Source organism: Haliaeetus leucocephalus, unplaced genomic scaffold (assembly GCF_000737465.1).
Source record: "Haliaeetus leucocephalus isolate CR32 unplaced genomic scaffold, Haliaeetus_leucocephalus-4.0 Scaffold646, whole genome shotgun sequence".
NCBI lineage: Eukaryota > Metazoa > Chordata > Aves > Accipitriformes > Accipitridae > Haliaeetus > Haliaeetus leucocephalus.
In genome coordinates this window covers 5,911,769-5,930,717 of record NW_010973082.1, presented here as the reverse complement: position 1 = coordinate 5,930,717, position 18,949 = coordinate 5,911,769, and the positions used below count along the sequence as shown (strand labels likewise).

Below are 18,949 nucleotides of genomic sequence, written 5' to 3'. Positions count from 1 at the left end.
ACAGGAAAGCAACTTATTGAAATAAACAATTGAGGAGGGAAGAAAGCAAGCAATGGAAAAGACCTTTGGCTAGTATCAGTTAGCCCAGCTTCAATAATATCACAGACTCTTTAACCTTCTAATGGATCTACTGCCCAATGTCCGTAACAGCAGAACCCCTTGATGTTTCAAATAACATCCCATTGAATTCATTTCCAGGGCTAGCACACCTACATGAGTTGCTTTTAATTACTACACAACTGCAGCTGCGGTACAATTTAACATATAATTTGAAAGGTACTGCTGCCACAATGAGAATATATCTGGAGCTCTAAACCAGGGTACAGTATAGCTTGTGGAGTAAGCCTGCTGAATCACTTCTTGCCAAATCTAGGATCTCCTAGGAAGTTTCCCATGGCAGAAAAGTGAGCTTGTTTTATGACACTAGACAAGATTAAATGTCAAGCAGAGTAGTTACACTGGAGCAAAAGCCCCCTTGATATTATAAAGAAGCTGTAGAAATGCATTCTTGTGCCCATTCAGGACTCCTTTACAATTTCAGTTGTGCTCCACCATCACAGACAACCAGAAATTTAGAACACACCAAGATGAACATCTGAGTCCCCACATATTCCAAATTGATTCAATCTCAAGAAAGGATTACTGAAGTGATAAGGAAACAGAAGTCCCAGTATAGAGACAGATCTAGACCCTGAATATATGTTTTATATATGGTCTACCAGCAGCAAAGTTTGCAAGTACCTCTGAAATAATACTTAGCTTTTTTTCCTGTGCTAAAGTCAATGATGAGAACAAATAAACAAGTTACATTAACCTACTGGTTTCTTTTTATGTTCACTTACTAACACATCTGAGAACATGCAATACTGTAGAAGTATTAGAAATGTTAAACAATTATTTAAGCAGCAATACTATATTTCATTTTTTATTCATTAAAGTTTTTGATGTGTGCATCAGACTTTTGACTTTCTAAAGCCACTCTAAATCAAAACATCATATTATTAAGCCCTCTAAAAATTCATCACAAATCAGTTTACAGATGACATTGATGTCTTATTGTTATCCATTCCTCCTGGATCATTTCTAACAATTCATTTTTTATATTCCTGCAGTGCTGAAATATGGTTCACACCAGTATCTGTCCTTTTAGTAATCACCAAGGCAAAGCTTGGCAGTTGTCATATATTGCACTCTTGAGAAAAATGCTAGTAATACTCTGAATTGATTGAACAGAATGGAATCAGAACTAGCTGGCAGAGAAACCATTTAACTGATTTCAATTCATAAATCTCTTTTCTCCTACCCTATTTTAGTTTAGAAACTGCTAAATATTGCCATTATCTTGTGATGCATAGAATGAACCAATTATTTATAAAGATATTAATTTAAATAATATGTGATTGCATTCATTAATGTCCCATATGAGCACTCAGACTTATGGATCTTACTGTGTAACTTTCATTTATGCACACTGAGCTAGAGAATGTATATAACAGTCCTTGGCCAGCAGACACTGATTAGTTTATTTTTCCAGAGGTCAACATCAGGAACAATGGCCTTCCTTGTCTAAAAAATTAAGTGATTTTAAACAGAACTTTACCCACTTTAAACCACAATTTAAATCCTTGAGCATGACCTAAAATGATCAGTAAGACACAGCATCACTTACGTGACAAGGTTTAATTAATTAGTAGGGATGCACTTAGTGTCTAAAGCAAATGCTGTTACTTAACACATTTTTAGGAGAAAAAAAAAAAGTATGGCCAAGAACTGTAGTTCAGTCTTAAAGAATCTTGGAAATAGGGCTCTTGAAATTAAGTCCACAGAGAATCAGGAGATCAAAGGTAGATGGGCTACCGGTAAATCAGGGGACAGATTTTGGGGGATGTCCTGGTTTCAGCTGGGATAGAGTTAGTTTTCTTCCTAGTAGCTGGTACAGTGCTGTGTTTTGGATTTAGTATGAGAATAATGTTGATAACACACTGATGTTTTTAGATGTTGCTAAGTGGTGTTTCTATCAAGTCAAGGATTTTCCAGCTTCTCATGCCCAGCGAGTGAGGAGGCTGGAGGGGCACAAGAAGTTGGGAGGGGACACAGCCAGAACAGCTGACCCAAACTGGCCAAAGGAATATTCCATACCATATGATATCATATCCAGTATATAAACTGGGAGGAAGGATGGCCGGGGGCCAATAGCTGCTCAGGGACTGGATGGGCATCAATCAGCAGGTGGTGAGCAATTGCATTGTGCATCACTTGTCTTTCCTGGGTTTTATTTCTCTCTCTTTTTGTTGCCTCCCTTTTAATTACTATTATTATTATTACTGTTATTGTTGTTGTTATTATTATATGTTAAAATTTTATTTCTATTATTAAACCATTCTTATCTCAACCCACAAGTTTTACTTTTTTTTTTTTTTTTCTCCAATTCTCTTCCCCATCCCACGAGGGTGGGTGAGGGAGTAAGTGAGCGGCTGTGTGGTGCTTAGTTGCTGGCTGGGGCTAAACCACAACCGGGGCCCAAAGGCAGAGCTGCCGGAGAAGACAGACTGCCAGCACTGGTGAATGGAAGAAGGAATCCCAACAGACTAGCTCATTGAGAAGTGAGGTGGTTTGCTCATCCACTATCATCCATGACAGTCCAGAAATCCCTGCTTTGGAGACTGAAACCCATAGTGCTTGCTGCCTAAATGTCACTAGACTACACTGGCTCGTCAGTAAAGTTATTCTTTTGTCCTGTTGCTGATTGCCTTGGTGCTTATGTGAATCCAAAGAAAAAAAGCAGAGAAAGTAAAAAGGTGTTTTTCTTTGTGATGGAGTGGAGGACTGTGATTTGCATATTAATAAGCATTTGTATTGTTTATTAAAAAAGGCTGTTTATCTGAAATCAGCTGCATGTTGAACTCACTAAAATGGATAATCAAGAGACAAAGCTGGGCCTGAAAGAGAACTGAAACTTGGGGAGTTTCCTCAAAAGCAGCATTTCTTCTGGGCAATTTATCTGCATGTAAACTTATTAAATATCTTGTGCTGAGATTCTGGATCTTGAAATCCAACTATCTGTATCAATGATATTCAGCCTTCAGGACCTGAAAAGCCACTTTCTCAGGAAAGAGAGAAGCACAAACATGCAAAATAACACAGCGCGAATCAGAATAACATCTGATGATGCTTGAATTGTAAATTGCATGACCCAATACCGCACTGCAATCGTTGGACAGCACATAAAGCAATATATTATTGCTCACTGGAACTTTATTGTGAAAAAGTGGATCAAAGAGGTATAAATATTTGGCAAATTGCATTGCCATCCCTTTTGCTCCTCAGTGGAATGGGAAGAATTTTCTTCTCAGCCTCAGAGTGGAAGTAACTATTAAGTCACCCACCGTGTGACAGCCCACAGACTGTACTTTTCTCCCCTTGGAGGCTGCAGGGTAGGAAGACAGTGATGTTGTCCTTCATACTCTCCTTTCAGACCATTCCTTTTCTTCAGAAACAAGAAAATTATTATCTTATTCCCAAGTGGTCTAAAAAATTGTAGGAAAATCTCAGCCTGGTTTCCTAAAATGCCTTCCATTACTCATACTGAAAGAAAATAAATTCTCTAATGGAATCAGCTAGAAAGGCATGTACATAAGGTGGAATCTTTAGTCATAAATTCTGTAATGGAATGGTTTGGAACAGTTTTGGTCTCCTGAGCTGGAAATTGAGAACTAAACAGGTTCACAGAAATTAAGCAATGCTCCCCACCCCCAAAAAATAAAGGCCCTGAAGAAACGCATGGTAAGGAATGAAAGAGTTAAGAGGAAGTATTAAGTCTGTGATCATATCACCCAGGTATGTATTATTTTAATTTCTCTATTCTTGGATTCTGTTCCTGTGGGTGAACCACTTCTGTTCCTTCTTAAGTTATTTTCAGAAGTGAAGCACACACAGTAGAAATGTTATTTTCAAAATCAAATAAATATTTGAGTTTTCAAACTCAAATAAAACTGATTTCTACTTTCAAAGCAAAAAATTTTGTTAAAAATTTGAAGTTACTGTTCCAAGACTAACTGTACTGAATGTTTCTTTCCATCTAGCTCTCTCTTAAGCCTTGTCTCTCCTCCCAGCTCCCTTTTCAAGAGAGGTGTATATTTTTGACTCTGTGTGCAACTAGTTGTCTCTCTTGTTCACTATGCATGTAAGTTAGCTTATTATAACTTTGATTTGAAACCACATCAAATCCCTTTTTTATTTATTCATAATTTTTCTTAGGATCAGTTCCATAAAATCTTTTTGTGTACAGCATAATCACAGCTAAGTCTTGTCTAAGAAATTCCCTGGCTGCTATATCAATTGGTTCATTGCCCTGGAAACTGAAGTGCTTCAGCCCACATGAAACACACCTCCATTTTTAACATATAAAAAACATTACCAAAAAAGTGAACACAAATATACTACCTGCCAAATCAAATCCTCACTGAAGCCTTAACTATGAGCAAAGCATTTTTTTAAGGCATTAAAATTGCAATCTTTTCCTCAAAGAAGAATTTTCATTCAACCATTTTAGAAACCTCTCTAAAACAGACCACAACCAGAACAAATCCTGTTCTTGTAACATGATGGACGGCCATCACTGTTTGATAGCAGCAGGATAATATTTGCGAGTGTGGTAAGAATACCTCATTACTGATATAGCATCTCCTAGGTTATCAGTGCCTCTGATATGTTATTAATAATCAGACATTTGCTTCACCCTGAGCTGGTACAAAAAACCAGCTGAATTCTTAGAATTGCTAAAGACATTAAATATTCCGAAACTCCTGGCTTTGACTTACTGATAACTTCCATGTAATTTTGTTCTTGACTTTCATATTATGTCATACTGTAATTTATAAATAAACTGAAATATGTCAGCCTTTACATAAATAGCAGAGACAATATATTTTTTTGTTGTTTCAAAATGAAAAACCTCAATGCATTTCTGTTTAAAAAGCAAAATGTACATATTGCCCTGCAATTTGGGCTATAGTTGGAAGTATTACTGTCCTTCAGTAAGTAACAATACCACCATTTTATCATTTCTGTGATGAAGCTTACATCGATTCTGATGTATGTGCACATGTACCACCAGAACCTCAATGGGAAGTACAGAGTAAATTCCTAACATCTCATGCTGTTTACAGCAGAAATCTCATTTGTCAAGACAACAGGAGAAGATAAATCATTTTGGAATAACCTTTTGTTAGAGTCTCTGCTTGTTCTGACATTGTAAGTCACAATGCCTTTTCATCTGCATTGTTCTGTATTGCGGATTGAATAGAAGAGAACTGCCTGCATGGAATAAGCAACCAAGTCTTTAAAATACCCTCTTATGCACCCGCACATAAGGGAAGCAACACAAAAACATTATGAACTAATGACTATTTCCAAGAGTGCTAACAGGTTCAAGATGTTTTATTTATAAAATAATTTTAGAATTGAAAAGTATCAACCCTTCAGTTGGATAAACAGAACTGATAACTTAGTTATTTGAGGCTTACACTTCCGTACTGTAAATACATTCTTTAGTGAAAGAAAAATCATTAAGCATAATCATTAGGATCAGTTTGTTTTTTGAAATGCTTTCAAATGACTGCCTCTCTTTGAATGGTAATTTAGGAACCAAGTAGATCTCAGAAATTTTTTTTGCTGCTGCACTCTGAAATTTGTCGGTACTCCTAATTTTTAGTAAGTATAATTATTTTAGTAAACATAAATGGAAAGAATGAGTTAGCATGTAACCTTGGCAATGTGGGAAATACTTTTAAGACCTATGTATGTAAAATGTCGCTAACTACGCTATTGATATGAGCATGAGATTATTAAAAGTGAAACATGCTTGGGATCCAAATTTGCTTTCATTGTTTAGATTTGTTAACATTCTGCATTTTTTTCACTGTATACACTGATATATAACAGCTTCAATTCTGTTTCTGAGCACTGGGTCAGCAAGCACAAATGCACATGCTTGAGTGTTTTTCAAATTCATCACCATAAATAATTTCTTGTGAATTATTTTGACTTATATGCATGCATTAGCACAATGCTTCAACATCTGAGTTGCAAAAACTTGTAGAAACTTTTACTGAACTTAAACTTTTTACTACAATAAAAACTTTGTCCAAATTTTAGCTCCTAACATAAGTCAGATATAGTATAAAAAAAATGGAGGATATGATCACTGATTAGCATCTATTGGCAGTATTTCTATATGTACACATACCTCAGACAACAATCTCCACCCATTTGCAGAGCATCATTTTGTCAAGATTGTTTCCTGCCTCCACCTTTAAGCTATGTGGACTAGCCTGGAAGTCGAGGTTCCTGAGCCACAGGTAGACATATTATCTAACCCATAATGACTTTGTTTTCATACCTCAGTTTATTAAGATATACTTTCCGAATCTGTGTAAACAAGATAAGGTTTCTATATATATAATTAAAAAAATATTTTTGGTCAAGAATAGTGGTTAATAAACTAGTCAGCTGTGGCAGTCACTTTTCAAAAAGAAATTATCATGCTGATGTTAGATGAGTAAAATAGTCTTCGCTAACCTATCATTTCCACCTGATCCAATATCCTTGGAGATTTACTTATGATCTATTAAAATAAATGTTGCCATTCTGTTTTCAAATTAATACATGTGAGGAAATGTCCAATAAAATAAATCTTATAATGAGTGCCAATATACTCTAGATAACACAGAAACCAGATTATTTTTTGAAGACATCTATCTGCCTGTCCCATGCTGAGATATGTACCTCGTAGTTCCTTTTATTTTGTAACTTAAAGAACCTCATTCATCCCTTCCTACCCCTTAACATGATGACACTGCAATGTTATCCTGATTTAGATGACTAAAAGGACTTGGCCATCTTAACCACCACTTTTAGAATAGCGCCTTCAAAAAGCCACTCAAGATGAACACAAAGTTTAATTATAAGTGTGGAGTTTCTAAGAGAGATGCTGTTTTTCCAGACTGTAGAGTTTCAAGTAACAGTTAATATAAAAATACAAATATGTGCTAGAAGACACCTAAAAATGTACAATTGCTACCTCTCCAGCAGAGATGAAATTGTGTGATTTGCAAAGCACTATGTTGTTATTCTGCCTCAGAGCTGACTGAGATAAAAGTGTAAATGCTTTAGAAATATAAAATATAACAAATGTTTGTAAGTCTACTAACTTCATGTTTTTATACAAGAACATGATATACACATACCTTTCTTCCCCCTGTGTTTATGCGAAGTGGAGTTAAGAAGGGATCAAAAATCATATGGCTGGTTTCAATATTGACAGGTGACTGTCTTTTCCCAACAGAGCAAAGATTCCAAGCTGAGTTCACCAAACCCCAAAAGGAGGGAACTGCAAAATATAAAAAAGTGCAAGTTTAAGAAAAGTCTGGAAAGACTAGAAAAACACATGCAGGGCAGATAGCCAGATAATTAAACTTGTCATATTGTCTGCACACACACGCTGAAACTGAAAACAGGCAAATTCATCTAGCACTTGAAATTTAAAACTGCATACACAAAGACCAAAACATTGTTTCATAGAGTTTTGTATCAGGAAAGAAGGTTGGTTTGGTTGTTTTTTTTTCTTTTCTTTTAAAGGTACCTAGATGCCATTATCATTTAAAGGATCCCAGATGCAATTATAAATAGTTCCTTTGCTGTTAGTATTACGGGATATTTACTGAGCAATAGGAATGTGACTCATTAGTTCTTATGATAATTTTGCATACATTTAATGTGTTCTTGGACTGAAACAATTCCATTCTACACAATTTTTTAAAAAGTCTTAAGATTTATAAGAATTCATTAAAAAACACAGAATTATTATAAGAGAAACTCACACATTGTGATCCCAGAGAACAAGCCTGCTCTCTAGACAGGTTCTACTAATTTCTGTTCCATTCAGCCAAACCTTTCTTTAGTCAAAGTTTTGATCTAAAAAAAATCTTGTTGGAAATGCCAACTTCTTCACTCTGGTGGTGAAGAAGGATAGCTCCTTCCCTATATGTGCAATGGCTTGGAACATGGAGGAACCCCTGATTTTTGACAAGCTGAGTTACTTTCTGTACCCCTAATTGGAAAAAAGTGTGATGTAACTATATACTGCTTCTTATCGGGTAGCTGCAGGTTGAAGGTCGTATTGCATCTAATCTGCAATTTATGGACAAGGTCACCCTGAACTTCTCTTTGAGTGCTGAAAAAATTTCTGAGTAAATGAGTAAAGAACAACTAATAAGATACACAAAGGACACATTTAGATTTGTGTCTGCACACTTTGTCCCCGTCTAAAGTCTATAAGGCAACTTTTACTTTATCAGAATTATTCTGCAGTTTTGTGTAGCAGGTGGAAATTTCACAGGTGCAAACGTTGATGGCTTTTTTGGCTTTATTTTTTCTTTTTACATGTTGTTAAAAGTTTTCCTAACCCTTGAGCCTCAAAGCATTCTTCTAATCTACAAACTGCGTGTGGCAAAAGTCTACAAACCCAGACTGGGGGAAGGAGGATGTGGCTGAGCCCTTGGGGTGGGAGCCCAGGTGTTTTGCCCAGAGGGTGGAGCTGAAAAAAAAATAAATCACCCATCAGCTGCTTATAAAAGGCTTTTCGGTTGCTGTAGTTAGTTGTATGCAGAATTTTGTAGTGTGAATGCTTGCTTCTGCTTGCAGTTTTTGGCTTCTCTAGTGGGAGTCGTGTAGGGTTTGGGCTGGTTTTGAACCTAAGATTTGTAATAGACTTAATCCATTGGGAAGATATTCCTTGAAGGGGAGACAGCTGGAAAATACCTTCTGAGTAGAGTAGCCTTACAAAAATGGCTGATCTTAGTAAGTGTTTTTCTATCATGTTTTATAGAATAGCTCAGTTCTTTTTGCCCTTGAAGTTTGAGTGTCCTTAGGTGTAAAACTTTGGTTGGCTTAATACATTGCTTCATGTAATTTTTCTACAAAAGTAAATAAATGTTAGGGTTCTTTTTAGGCTATTGCTTGCACAGTGAAACTTAGCATGAGTATCTACACAGAAGTGATGGAAAGTGTTTTGGAGTTGTTGAGTATCTGTCTATTCCAGTAGTTCATAAGCTATTGTCCACAGATGTTACTTTTATTACAAAATAACTGAGAGCTCAATTTTCAGCTGAAGCTTTTTCTTCCTTTGTGCTAGCCTGCCTGTGCATCTACAGGTGCTACATAGGTAGGTGAGCTCAAACAGCCCTGAAGGGATCCAAGTGGTACAGCCATAACTGACATGTTACAACTACCAAAGCTTAGCTTCCTTGCATACAGTTTTGAACTGAACATGCGCTACTACTACCTTAAATTCACTTGTGAAGTATTTTTTTTCTTAACACCTGATATGGATAATCAAATCAGCTCACATGCAAAGCCCAAAATGGATAACTACTCTTAGTATGTACTGCACAAAATCTGTAAGGAGGGATGCTAGTGTAGTGCTCTATGGCTCTGAGAAAGGAAAGATCAGGGAATAGCACCCAAAATGGCTAGGAGTGCAGATGCCCACATCAAATTATGTCATTAATCTTTTATTTGAATAATAAACTCTGTGTGTGACCACCCCATAGAAAGTCAGATGGAAGGCCTTTAAAATAAGTGAAGCTTTGCGTGATCAGAAAAATGAACAGGCAGTATGGTCTTAAAAATTTATTTGGCTCCTCTGTTTACCCTACCAGTCAAATCCGACTTCCACTGGAGACTTACAAGACTATAGAAGTTCCCAGAGTATGCTAAATGATAGTGCTAATGCTTTTAAATTGAATAAGTGTAGTGCAATTAAAAATTAATTATTTGTGCTTTTTCTTAAAAGAAATACCATAATATATCACTTCAGTTCTTGTTGGAGAGAAAATCCCTCTTTATGCAGAGATCTAAAATAAAAGTTTAGGTTAATTGAGATAGCCTGGTTTCCCTTGATAAATCCCTCTGTGTTGTTATGTAAAAAACAAACAAACAAAAAAACCCCCCGAAACCCACCAAAAAAACCCTATTGAGCTGTAGGTTCAAGAGGGAAAATATTAAAAGGGAAATCTGTTGCTTGAATGGTTTCTAGTATTACTAAAAAAATCTTCTGGGCAGAAATACTCTTGGTATTGGTAAAAACAATTCTTTACCAAGCTTTTTCAAAATAAACAAACAAACTAGACATGGTAAGTGCAATAAGATGGCAAGCTGAACAGGGCAGTCCATTATCTTCAAGTTCATATTACTTAAAGAATTTATGATGTAACTGGAATTGTCCTAGAAAAGCTGCACTGGAAAATAGCTGCTATGAGGGGATGTTTTATAATGTTATTTCTGTTTTTGACAGGGAAACCTTGCATTCTGTGCAATGCCTGTCACTTCAGCCCACCACTGGAAAGTCAAGAAGGTGGAGCTCCAGCATTGTGATGCTGCACTGCAAAGGTTAGGCTTGTCACCCAGACACGTAAGTCTGTGTTGCAATCTTTGATTTCTTTCTAAATGCCTAGGAAGCTCGTGCTTAAGAATCTCCAATACATGCTTGTTGCTAGCCCTGTTATATATGCATAGACAAGAAGAAAGTGCAGCAATGTTAAATTTATCCCAGTGATCACAGTGACTTGGCTTATGCTTCAACCTAAGGTTAATTAAGGATGACTGACCTAAGACTGCACACCTAAGTTAACTAGTGGATGGGGATATTGTGCAATATTAATGTCTGATTACATTTAATTAAAGTAATTAGCGCTGCTGTTTAGATGCTCAAAGTAATAGAAAAGCATTCAGAACTGTAATGGAAAAATCCAAGGAGGCTTCATGTAGGAAACCATGGCTTAAATTAAACACTAGTACTGAATTAACTGTTTAGTTCAAAGAAATTAGTGTATGAATCTAGGAAAACATATAAAAATATACATTATTTTATTATTCCAACTTAGCTAACAGACAAGGTCCTACTAGGGGTTAAGTCATTAATGAAACAGTGTCTCCTTCCCCATAATTATGCTGTGTTTCCATAAAAAACTAGTCATGTATGAGTGGGAATATGCTGCATCTTTGTGTGTGGACCTCTGAAGCATTTTAGATAGCAGCCTGGCTCCTGTGCTGTACAGGAGCTACTCTTATAAGCTGTCCACATGCTAGCTTACAATCTCCTTTAACAAGGTTCTCTAGCTACTGGTTATTCTACCAAAAGTTTCTGTATGCTCATCATGTCATCTCTATCATTGTCTATAAATCCTCCTAAATTTATACAGCTCAAGAGCAGATTTGTTGCAAACATGTTACATAGACATAAGGTGGTAAATTTTTGTCTGATCAATGTCAATGTCATGCCTTCAACCTTCTCGTAACAGAAAGAAAATTCGATAAATTCAAAGTTTATTTCCTCTGTATGTTGGCACATTATGGACAATAGACTTTTGTGTGTGTGTGTGTGTGTGTGTGTTACATGGTGAGGGGGATTACTTACAGTTTATACCTATGCAAAAATCTCTGACATCCTGATTCAGCCTGTATCTTATTGCAGCTGGTCTTTTTTCAATTTACTGGGAACAATTTATATTGAGATGTATGAAGATGCTCTAGTATCACCATGACACAACAGAATGAGGGATTCTGATGGCTTTTACCAAACCTATGCATAATAACAGTGAAATAATAGCAGCTAGAACAATAAAGCAAGGATTGAATGCTCTTCTCCTAGCGATGAGTACCAAGGATTTGCCTAAATAAATACAAGCCTCCCTTCTGCAGAGAAAAGCAATGAGTGAACAGTGTCCCATAAGGATGCCCTTCTGTAGGTACAGCAAACTTGCAGATAAGCATAATGGTACTGTCTACAGTGTGTGTTGATGGATGTGTAACAGTCTGCATCCATGTGGTGAGAGGAGGCAGTAGTTTTCCCAGTATGGGATCAGAGGTGCGTGCTGTGTATGACATCTTGATTACTTGATCTTAGAAAAAAATGATGCAGGACTCAAAGGTTTAGGCCATGAAAGGATTGTGGACAGTTAAGCAGTGTTTCCCAATCACTGCTGTCAAGGGTTTATTTATAAAAAAGTTTCTCAGAGTTCTACCCCATGCTCTGCATGGGGGGTCTTAGCAAAGCCATAAACAGTTTGTAGCTAGAATTTTTCTGAGGTACTTTCTGAAGAGTCCTTGTGCACTGACTGAAATAGTTTGGTCTAGTTCAGAAAAGAACAGATGTGTTGCTTGGGGTAGGGTGAGATGACTCTGTGCTTCCCAGCACACCTGGGTCTGGTGACAGAGAACTGGGGATTCATCCTGTAGCAAAACTGCCCTGGGCTGTGTGTCTCTGCTACATTCAAGTCCTGGCTGCATTCTCCATTCTGACATGACTGAAAAAGACTAGAAGGCCATGCTCCACCTGGTGCAGCATCGCCCCATTAGCTCTCAACTTCACAGCCTAGGGAGTCCTTCAGGATACTTGCATTTACTTGGAAATGTGCCTGCAATTGCAGAGAGTGGCTCTGCAAGGTTTTGACACCAAAATCATAATCTTTGTTTCTAAGCCATAAAAAATGAGCATTTATTTAAGTTAAAATCCCATCTCTCTCCCTGCTTTTCTCCTGATGTAAGGCTCTGATCTCTATTTTGTGCCATGATGAATCATTGGCAAGAGCCCTTCTTAGTAGTTCAAAGTTTTCAAGGAATCCTAAGTTTCACCCTCTCCCTGCTCCACCCTCCTGTTCATATATTTGTGCTACCTTCCTAGGTTCTCTTATCCTCAACTCACAGCTTATTTTTGTTAAGCTAACTTTTGTTAAAAGTGCTTAACCTTGGCAACACACATGATTTATTACTACTCTGGGAACAAACGCAAAGGGCAGGCAGGTTGCATGCGCAGTAGGCAAATTATTTCTATCATTGCAAAGTTTTGTAATATCCAGGAAATATCCCCATATTTCTCAGTACAGCTTCCGAGTTCACAAAAAACACAGTGGTCTTTCTACTATGTTCCTTGTGTTGCCTCATATAAATAGATGAGATAGTACAGCAGCAAATCAAATAGAGAGTAAGATATCTAGCAGAAAAGCATGTTTAAAAAAGCTGCTATCCTCAGAATGAGATACAAGTGGAGACTGTCCTGCAACCAATCTCCTGCCTTGTGTGTCCCGTTGATCTGACAATCACGCTTCCTACACTGGGCACTGGGAATAAGTAGGACATTAAAATATTGTTAGCTGTGCAAACCTTCCACTGAGGAAAGAAGCTCTGGTTTAGGAGTAAATATAGAAGCAACACATTGTATAATAGATATCATACTACATCGAATTCAGTATCTTTATATGAATGAAAACCCTGACGTAGTTGATTTTGGTGTATCCCAATGAAGAACTACATAAAAATGAAGAAGCCTGTTTAAAAAGAACACCTGAATGATAAAATGGATACTGCAATTGCCAGATTATAAGCTAAGTTTTCAGTTGCTATGTATTTATGCTGAGCCTTTGTTTAAATAGAGCCAAGAAGGCAGCAAGCTTCAACAAAAATAAAGGAGGTGGCTAGAAGTAAGAAAGCATCCTGCAAAAAATGGTGTCCAAATAAGAAAAATGGAAAAGATTATAAACTCTGATAAGTTAAATATAAAACTTAAATAAGACAAGCCAAAAGTAGATACTGAAGAACAATTTTTCTAAAGGCATAAAAGCCACCAATAACTTTTTTCAAGTGTATGAGAGGCAAGGATCCTGACTGAGTCTGTAGGGCCAGCTGATGATCAAGTTGTAAAAGGAACACATGAAAGATTATGTAGCAGCAAAGCTCTATCACTTCTTTTCCTTATTGCTTACAAAGGTGCCTAGGGAGGTTCCCACACAGGAGCTACTTTATGGGGAATTAATCTGAGAAACTGTCTCAAAATCAAGCATCAGCAAATGACTTTTAGTATAAACTGATAAAATGAACAAATTTGTTGGGGTAGGTCAGAACTCTAGGATGAATACCACAGTGACTTGCATTGCCAAAATCCTCACTTAAAATCTGCATCAGTCTTGGAGAGATTAAAAATAGCAAATGTCATCCAGTTTTTATAGGGCTTATTTTTACAGGTGCTTATTTTTCCCAAGGTATCTGCTACTGGTCACTGTCAATAATAGGAGATTGAGTCTAGTCAAGGTGGTAAAGTTATTTCTGTGTTGCACTGCACTAAGACTGTAACTTCCTCTTTGAAGTTTGCTCAGCTTTCAAGAGCACAGGTTTTCTGAATTTAAGTTACTCTAGAGTTCATGAGTTTAAATAAAAGGAGTCAACTTATTCATGCAGCAGATCCTTGTTTATATATTTAAGCTTTAACATCAGCCCTGGCAATAGCATAAAACACAATCAGATTGTATTTGTGCAGCAATTATTCTTGCCCTATGTAATTACTGGTCCCTCAGATAAAATCTCAAGCTACTTTATTGAAGCTGGGAATTGAAACCACAGAGAGAATCAGCTATCTATGTACATCAATAAAGCAGTCCATTAATTATTTCCACCTACTCAACTTGAAGAAAATTACCATACTAATGCCTCTGGATAACCACATGACCTGCTCTGCTTCTACATAAAAGCCAAATGTGAAGTCATAAAGGATTTGAGAGATAAATCAGGGACACCAAAGAAATGACAGAGTATAGAATGGCATTCATGTAAGTAATTGGTCACAGAAATCTCCAGACTGCAGTAATACTAGACAGTATCACAATGGTTTCAAATTTGAGAACTGAAAGTATTCTGATTTCTTTTTAAGAAGCAGAAAGTTGATAGCTGAAATGTATCCTCAAGAGTAAGACAGCATTACCATTATTCAAAAGATGGTAAAAAATATTAACTTTTTTCATCAATAAATCTTGAAACATATCAAAAAAAGGAAAATTGTGAGGAACTCTAACAGCATCATATTACATACTGCTAATTTCATACTGGTCTGTTCAAATGTCATCTTCCCTCTGTATGAAGGATTCTGAATGACAGGGAAAGTTCAACAACTGCACTGGCTGAATGAGAAAGAACAGAAAACTGGAAGGGGGAAATAAGGAGTTAGAATCTGGAAAGATATTTTCTTTTAGAAAGTGTTAATTTCCTGCTCTCTCTTTAATAGAGACATCCTGCAATACTCCCTTCAATTTACCTTTTAAATCATAGCTGCTTATTTCTGCCTAATTAAACATCTTCTTCAACTAAGAGTATTACCTGGAAAAAGTATTTAGCAATCACAATTAGTGACCTCTAACCTTGCAAAGCTTTTGTGTATTTTCATCTACACATTTGGGATACCAGTGTAGAAAACACTACTACTTCTTTCATTACACCGATTAAACCGGACTAATTCACTTTTATAAATTATGTTAATCTTACAGTAAAGAACAGTTATACAACAGTATGTAATTAGATTTTTCTAATTCTTTTCTAACTCACTGTGGTGAGTTAACACATATACTAAAACTACCCAATCGATGTAAAACTTTAATGTTTCCCAAAATATAGGTCAGCTGCTTAAAAGGTACTTATAGATGCTTTTCGTATTATCTTTTCTTTTTGCATTATTAATATGGCAGGAATAAGAAGGGATGTATCTGTAGGCAGAGGTATATCCAGGTCCAAAACTAAGAAACTTCAGTAACAATCTTCTAGGGCCACTGTTACTACTATTTTGAAAATATAAGGTACTTCTCTCATTCCAGTCAAAAGGATATACAGTCTTGGGGAAAACTGTCTTTCTGTGTAATGGTAGTGAAGTTCCTGCTGCTGAAAGTTTAGCATAACTATGTCAAGAAATGGAAATGAAAACAGATTAAAGGACAGTTTGCTTCAAAGGTTAACAAGAAACTGGGATGTTTAATGGAGTTAGCACAGACTGGTCATCAGAATCTCAGTCTTGGGTAAAGGAAAGCCTTCTTGGTAAAAGAGCTAAAAATGAAAAAATGGAGGGGAGGAAGACAACACCCTCTCCCCATCTTCTCAACACAAGACACAGCATACACGTGGACTGGATCAGTGCCTGTATCTGCCATTCAGTTATACATTGGGCTCCCTTGTTATGCCTGCCAGTACCTGGGATGCTTGTATGAGTAACCAGCTGCATCAATTACTTGCCACTCAGCTGGCAGTTTCTAATCAAGTCTGGTCAGTCCCTCAGTCATCTATCACTGCCAGGGTTCAAGAGATTCCCCTTGAAGCAGGCAAAGAACAAGCTGGCAATCAGAACTGAGTCAGTTTGCCTGATGCTCATTGTAATTTAGGGAGTGGAAAGGAGGGAGAGTTTGGCCTGGATTTAAATGTCGACTGAGAGGGAAAAAGATGAAATGCAAAAAAACCCCTGTGATGACTGTTCTGCCCTTTAAATAGGGCTTTGCACTGAAATGCAGGAAACCTGCGTTTTGAGCTATCATATGATTTCTAAAAGTAACCTTTCCTCTTCATGTTTCTGCATCTTTCATTGTTCTCTTTGTGCTGTGGTTCATGCTGTAAAACTGGGGACTTTGGCTGTTACTATTAAAATGAATGACTGTTCTGAGGGAGGGTGAGTGAGATCTAAGGTTTTAAAGAGGATCCAGAAGAAAAGTGAAGAAAGCTTCACAAAGATGAAATTGGAACACAGGAGAAAGTTGTTCAGAGAAAAGTAATTTGGGCCTTATTGTTTTAAGGAAAGGGGAAAGACTGCTTATCCAGCAGATCACTTGAGCTCTGTTCTGTAGGTTCAGCTTTATTTTAATGTCTTTGGGATACTATCGATCCTTTTGCTGAAAAATATTAATGAAAGAAGGAACACAAAAAATTCCAAAAGACAGCATATTTATTCTATCAAAAGTGCTCTTTCTGGATATCCCAGTGCTTCATAGCATGCTATTACTAGAACAAAGGTAACTCTCAGGTAGTAAGTTGGAATTTATTTCTTGCCAAATTCAATGTATGTCTGCATCTGTTAGCACTTCCTTTGTTAGGATGAATATAATGAGCATCACATTTGGAAACTACAGGGCATTAAGGGATTCAGTTTGGAGAAGGCAGGCACTGAGGCATAAGGTTTATGTGTAAGAAGCATCCAGTAAGGGTTAACGAGTCCCATTCTCCAAAACATTTGTGTGTATGACAGTGGCCTCTTCAGAATTACTTGTAGCTATGTACTACTTTGGTTTCCCACAAGACTGTTACAGCTAATGACAGCAAGTAATGCAGAAATGTCCTAGCTCTGCTGACTTGCAAAGACAAGTGAGGAACAAGCACAGAGTTCACCACTGAGCGCTGCAGTTCATATCTGTAATGACAGTTCAAGACAGAAACACTGATGTTCTCTGCTCTGGTATTTTCTAGAGTAATCAGATTTCTCTGACCCTATTCCACAGGGCTCTGGCCCTGCCTGGGGATGCTGTTTCCACAGTGAGATTACCAAAACTCCGTAACTTCGTTCTTGGAAAGGCCAGAAGTCCTTAGGACAGCTGACTAGATGCACTTACAGGCTGGAAAAAAAGGTGTTTGGGCAATACTGATCTCTTAGAAGTCCAACATGGTGCTGCCAAGCCACAACTCTAAACAGAGGCATTACTACAAAATATTTTGGAATAGAAAGAAACCTTGGCTTCTCCTCAGCTGCTACATTAAACTATTAATCTAATTCCTGTCCAGTGATTGATCTTTCACCGAGTGATCTACTGCTTTTCCTAACTGCAGTTACACTCTGAAGATCTGATATTTCTGTTACGGAAGAATCTACTCGCTCCTTTCTTGGTAACATGTTGTACATAGAGCACATGGTGCACAGCCTCTGCAGATAGGCTGTTGCTGAGCACAGAAGTCAGCTTAATCGTTATCTAGGAATACGTGCATGTTTAGGGAGAATCTAGCTCTCCTTTACCAAGTGAGTCATTTGAAATACTTCTGGGATGTTTCTGCCACCCTGTGTGTGCAACAGGCAGAAGCAGAAAAGGCTTAGTGGTTCCTCTGACTCAGGATGAACCTGGCTGCATGGGAGTCCCAATAACTAAGGATCTTCTAGAGGAGTCACTTGCTGTCTTCTCCCTTCCTCCTGAATAAGTGTTTGATTCTTACTGGTCTCTACAATGTTTGACAAACTCTTTACACAAGAATTACTATCTGAGATGTAAGGGTATTCTTTTGGTTCAATGCCACATTATCTGATTTTTGTATTCTGTGTGCACATGTGCATACCATGGGACAAACACACTGCATAGGAAATGCAACGGTTCCCTACCCAACAAATTCCTGCCTCATCAATCAGCTGATGTCAGGTGGTTGCTAGTATAATGAGTATAAGGCTGGTCATTGTTGTCCTAATTTTCAGAAATGCTTTCTTGGCATTATCTGAAATTGGGTGAAAATAAGGGCAGATGGGAAAGGATTCACTTTTCTTGAAAAACTGGGCGGCTTAATCTGAAAATTCTATCACTGTGGTGTCTCATCCAGGAAAACCCTGTACAAACAACATAAATACTGAATAACTTCTTAAAGAGGGAAGAAACTGCACTGATGCAAGACTACCTGTAAATACCCTACAAACTAGAGAAGAAATGAAATTATTCATCTTTACCAAATGGCTGAAATGTATCAAATAGCTGGAGAGACATCTCATGTTATACACATCCTTCCTCTTCAAACTCCAAACCTGCTTCTGCTTGTTAGAGCTATTCACTTGGGTTTGTCCATGGTCCTACTGGCTTTTGTAGCAAATGCAAGGCAAATACTATGTGCTTACTCAAGTTTTTGCATACCTATTATTCAAACAAGTTTTCTGTTTTTCATATCCTTTATGAACTTGCCATTATTAGGAACTCCTCTACTATTGGATTAATTGCCATATGTGTTGCTCAAATATACTGCAATTTTTTTTAATGACAAGGTCATATTTCAAACCTTTTGGTCCATTAATGCATTCAGTTTTGAATTCTGCTGTGAATCTGAGCTTCCAAACAACCTTGCT

At 37.2% G+C, this 18,949-nt stretch overlaps 1 protein-coding gene across 1 annotated transcript in view; it reads right to left on the bottom strand.

Moving 5' to 3' along the window:
* Positions 1 to 18,949, bottom strand: part of CA10 (carbonic anhydrase X) — a 211,496-nt gene that overhangs the window by 120,917 nt on the left and 71,630 nt on the right. The window contains exon 3 of the mRNA XM_010578677.1: positions 7,248 to 7,390. Coding sequence (XP_010576979.1) covers positions 7,248 to 7,390 — 143 coding nt within the window. The remainder of the gene's footprint in view (positions 1 to 7,247; positions 7,391 to 18,949) is intronic.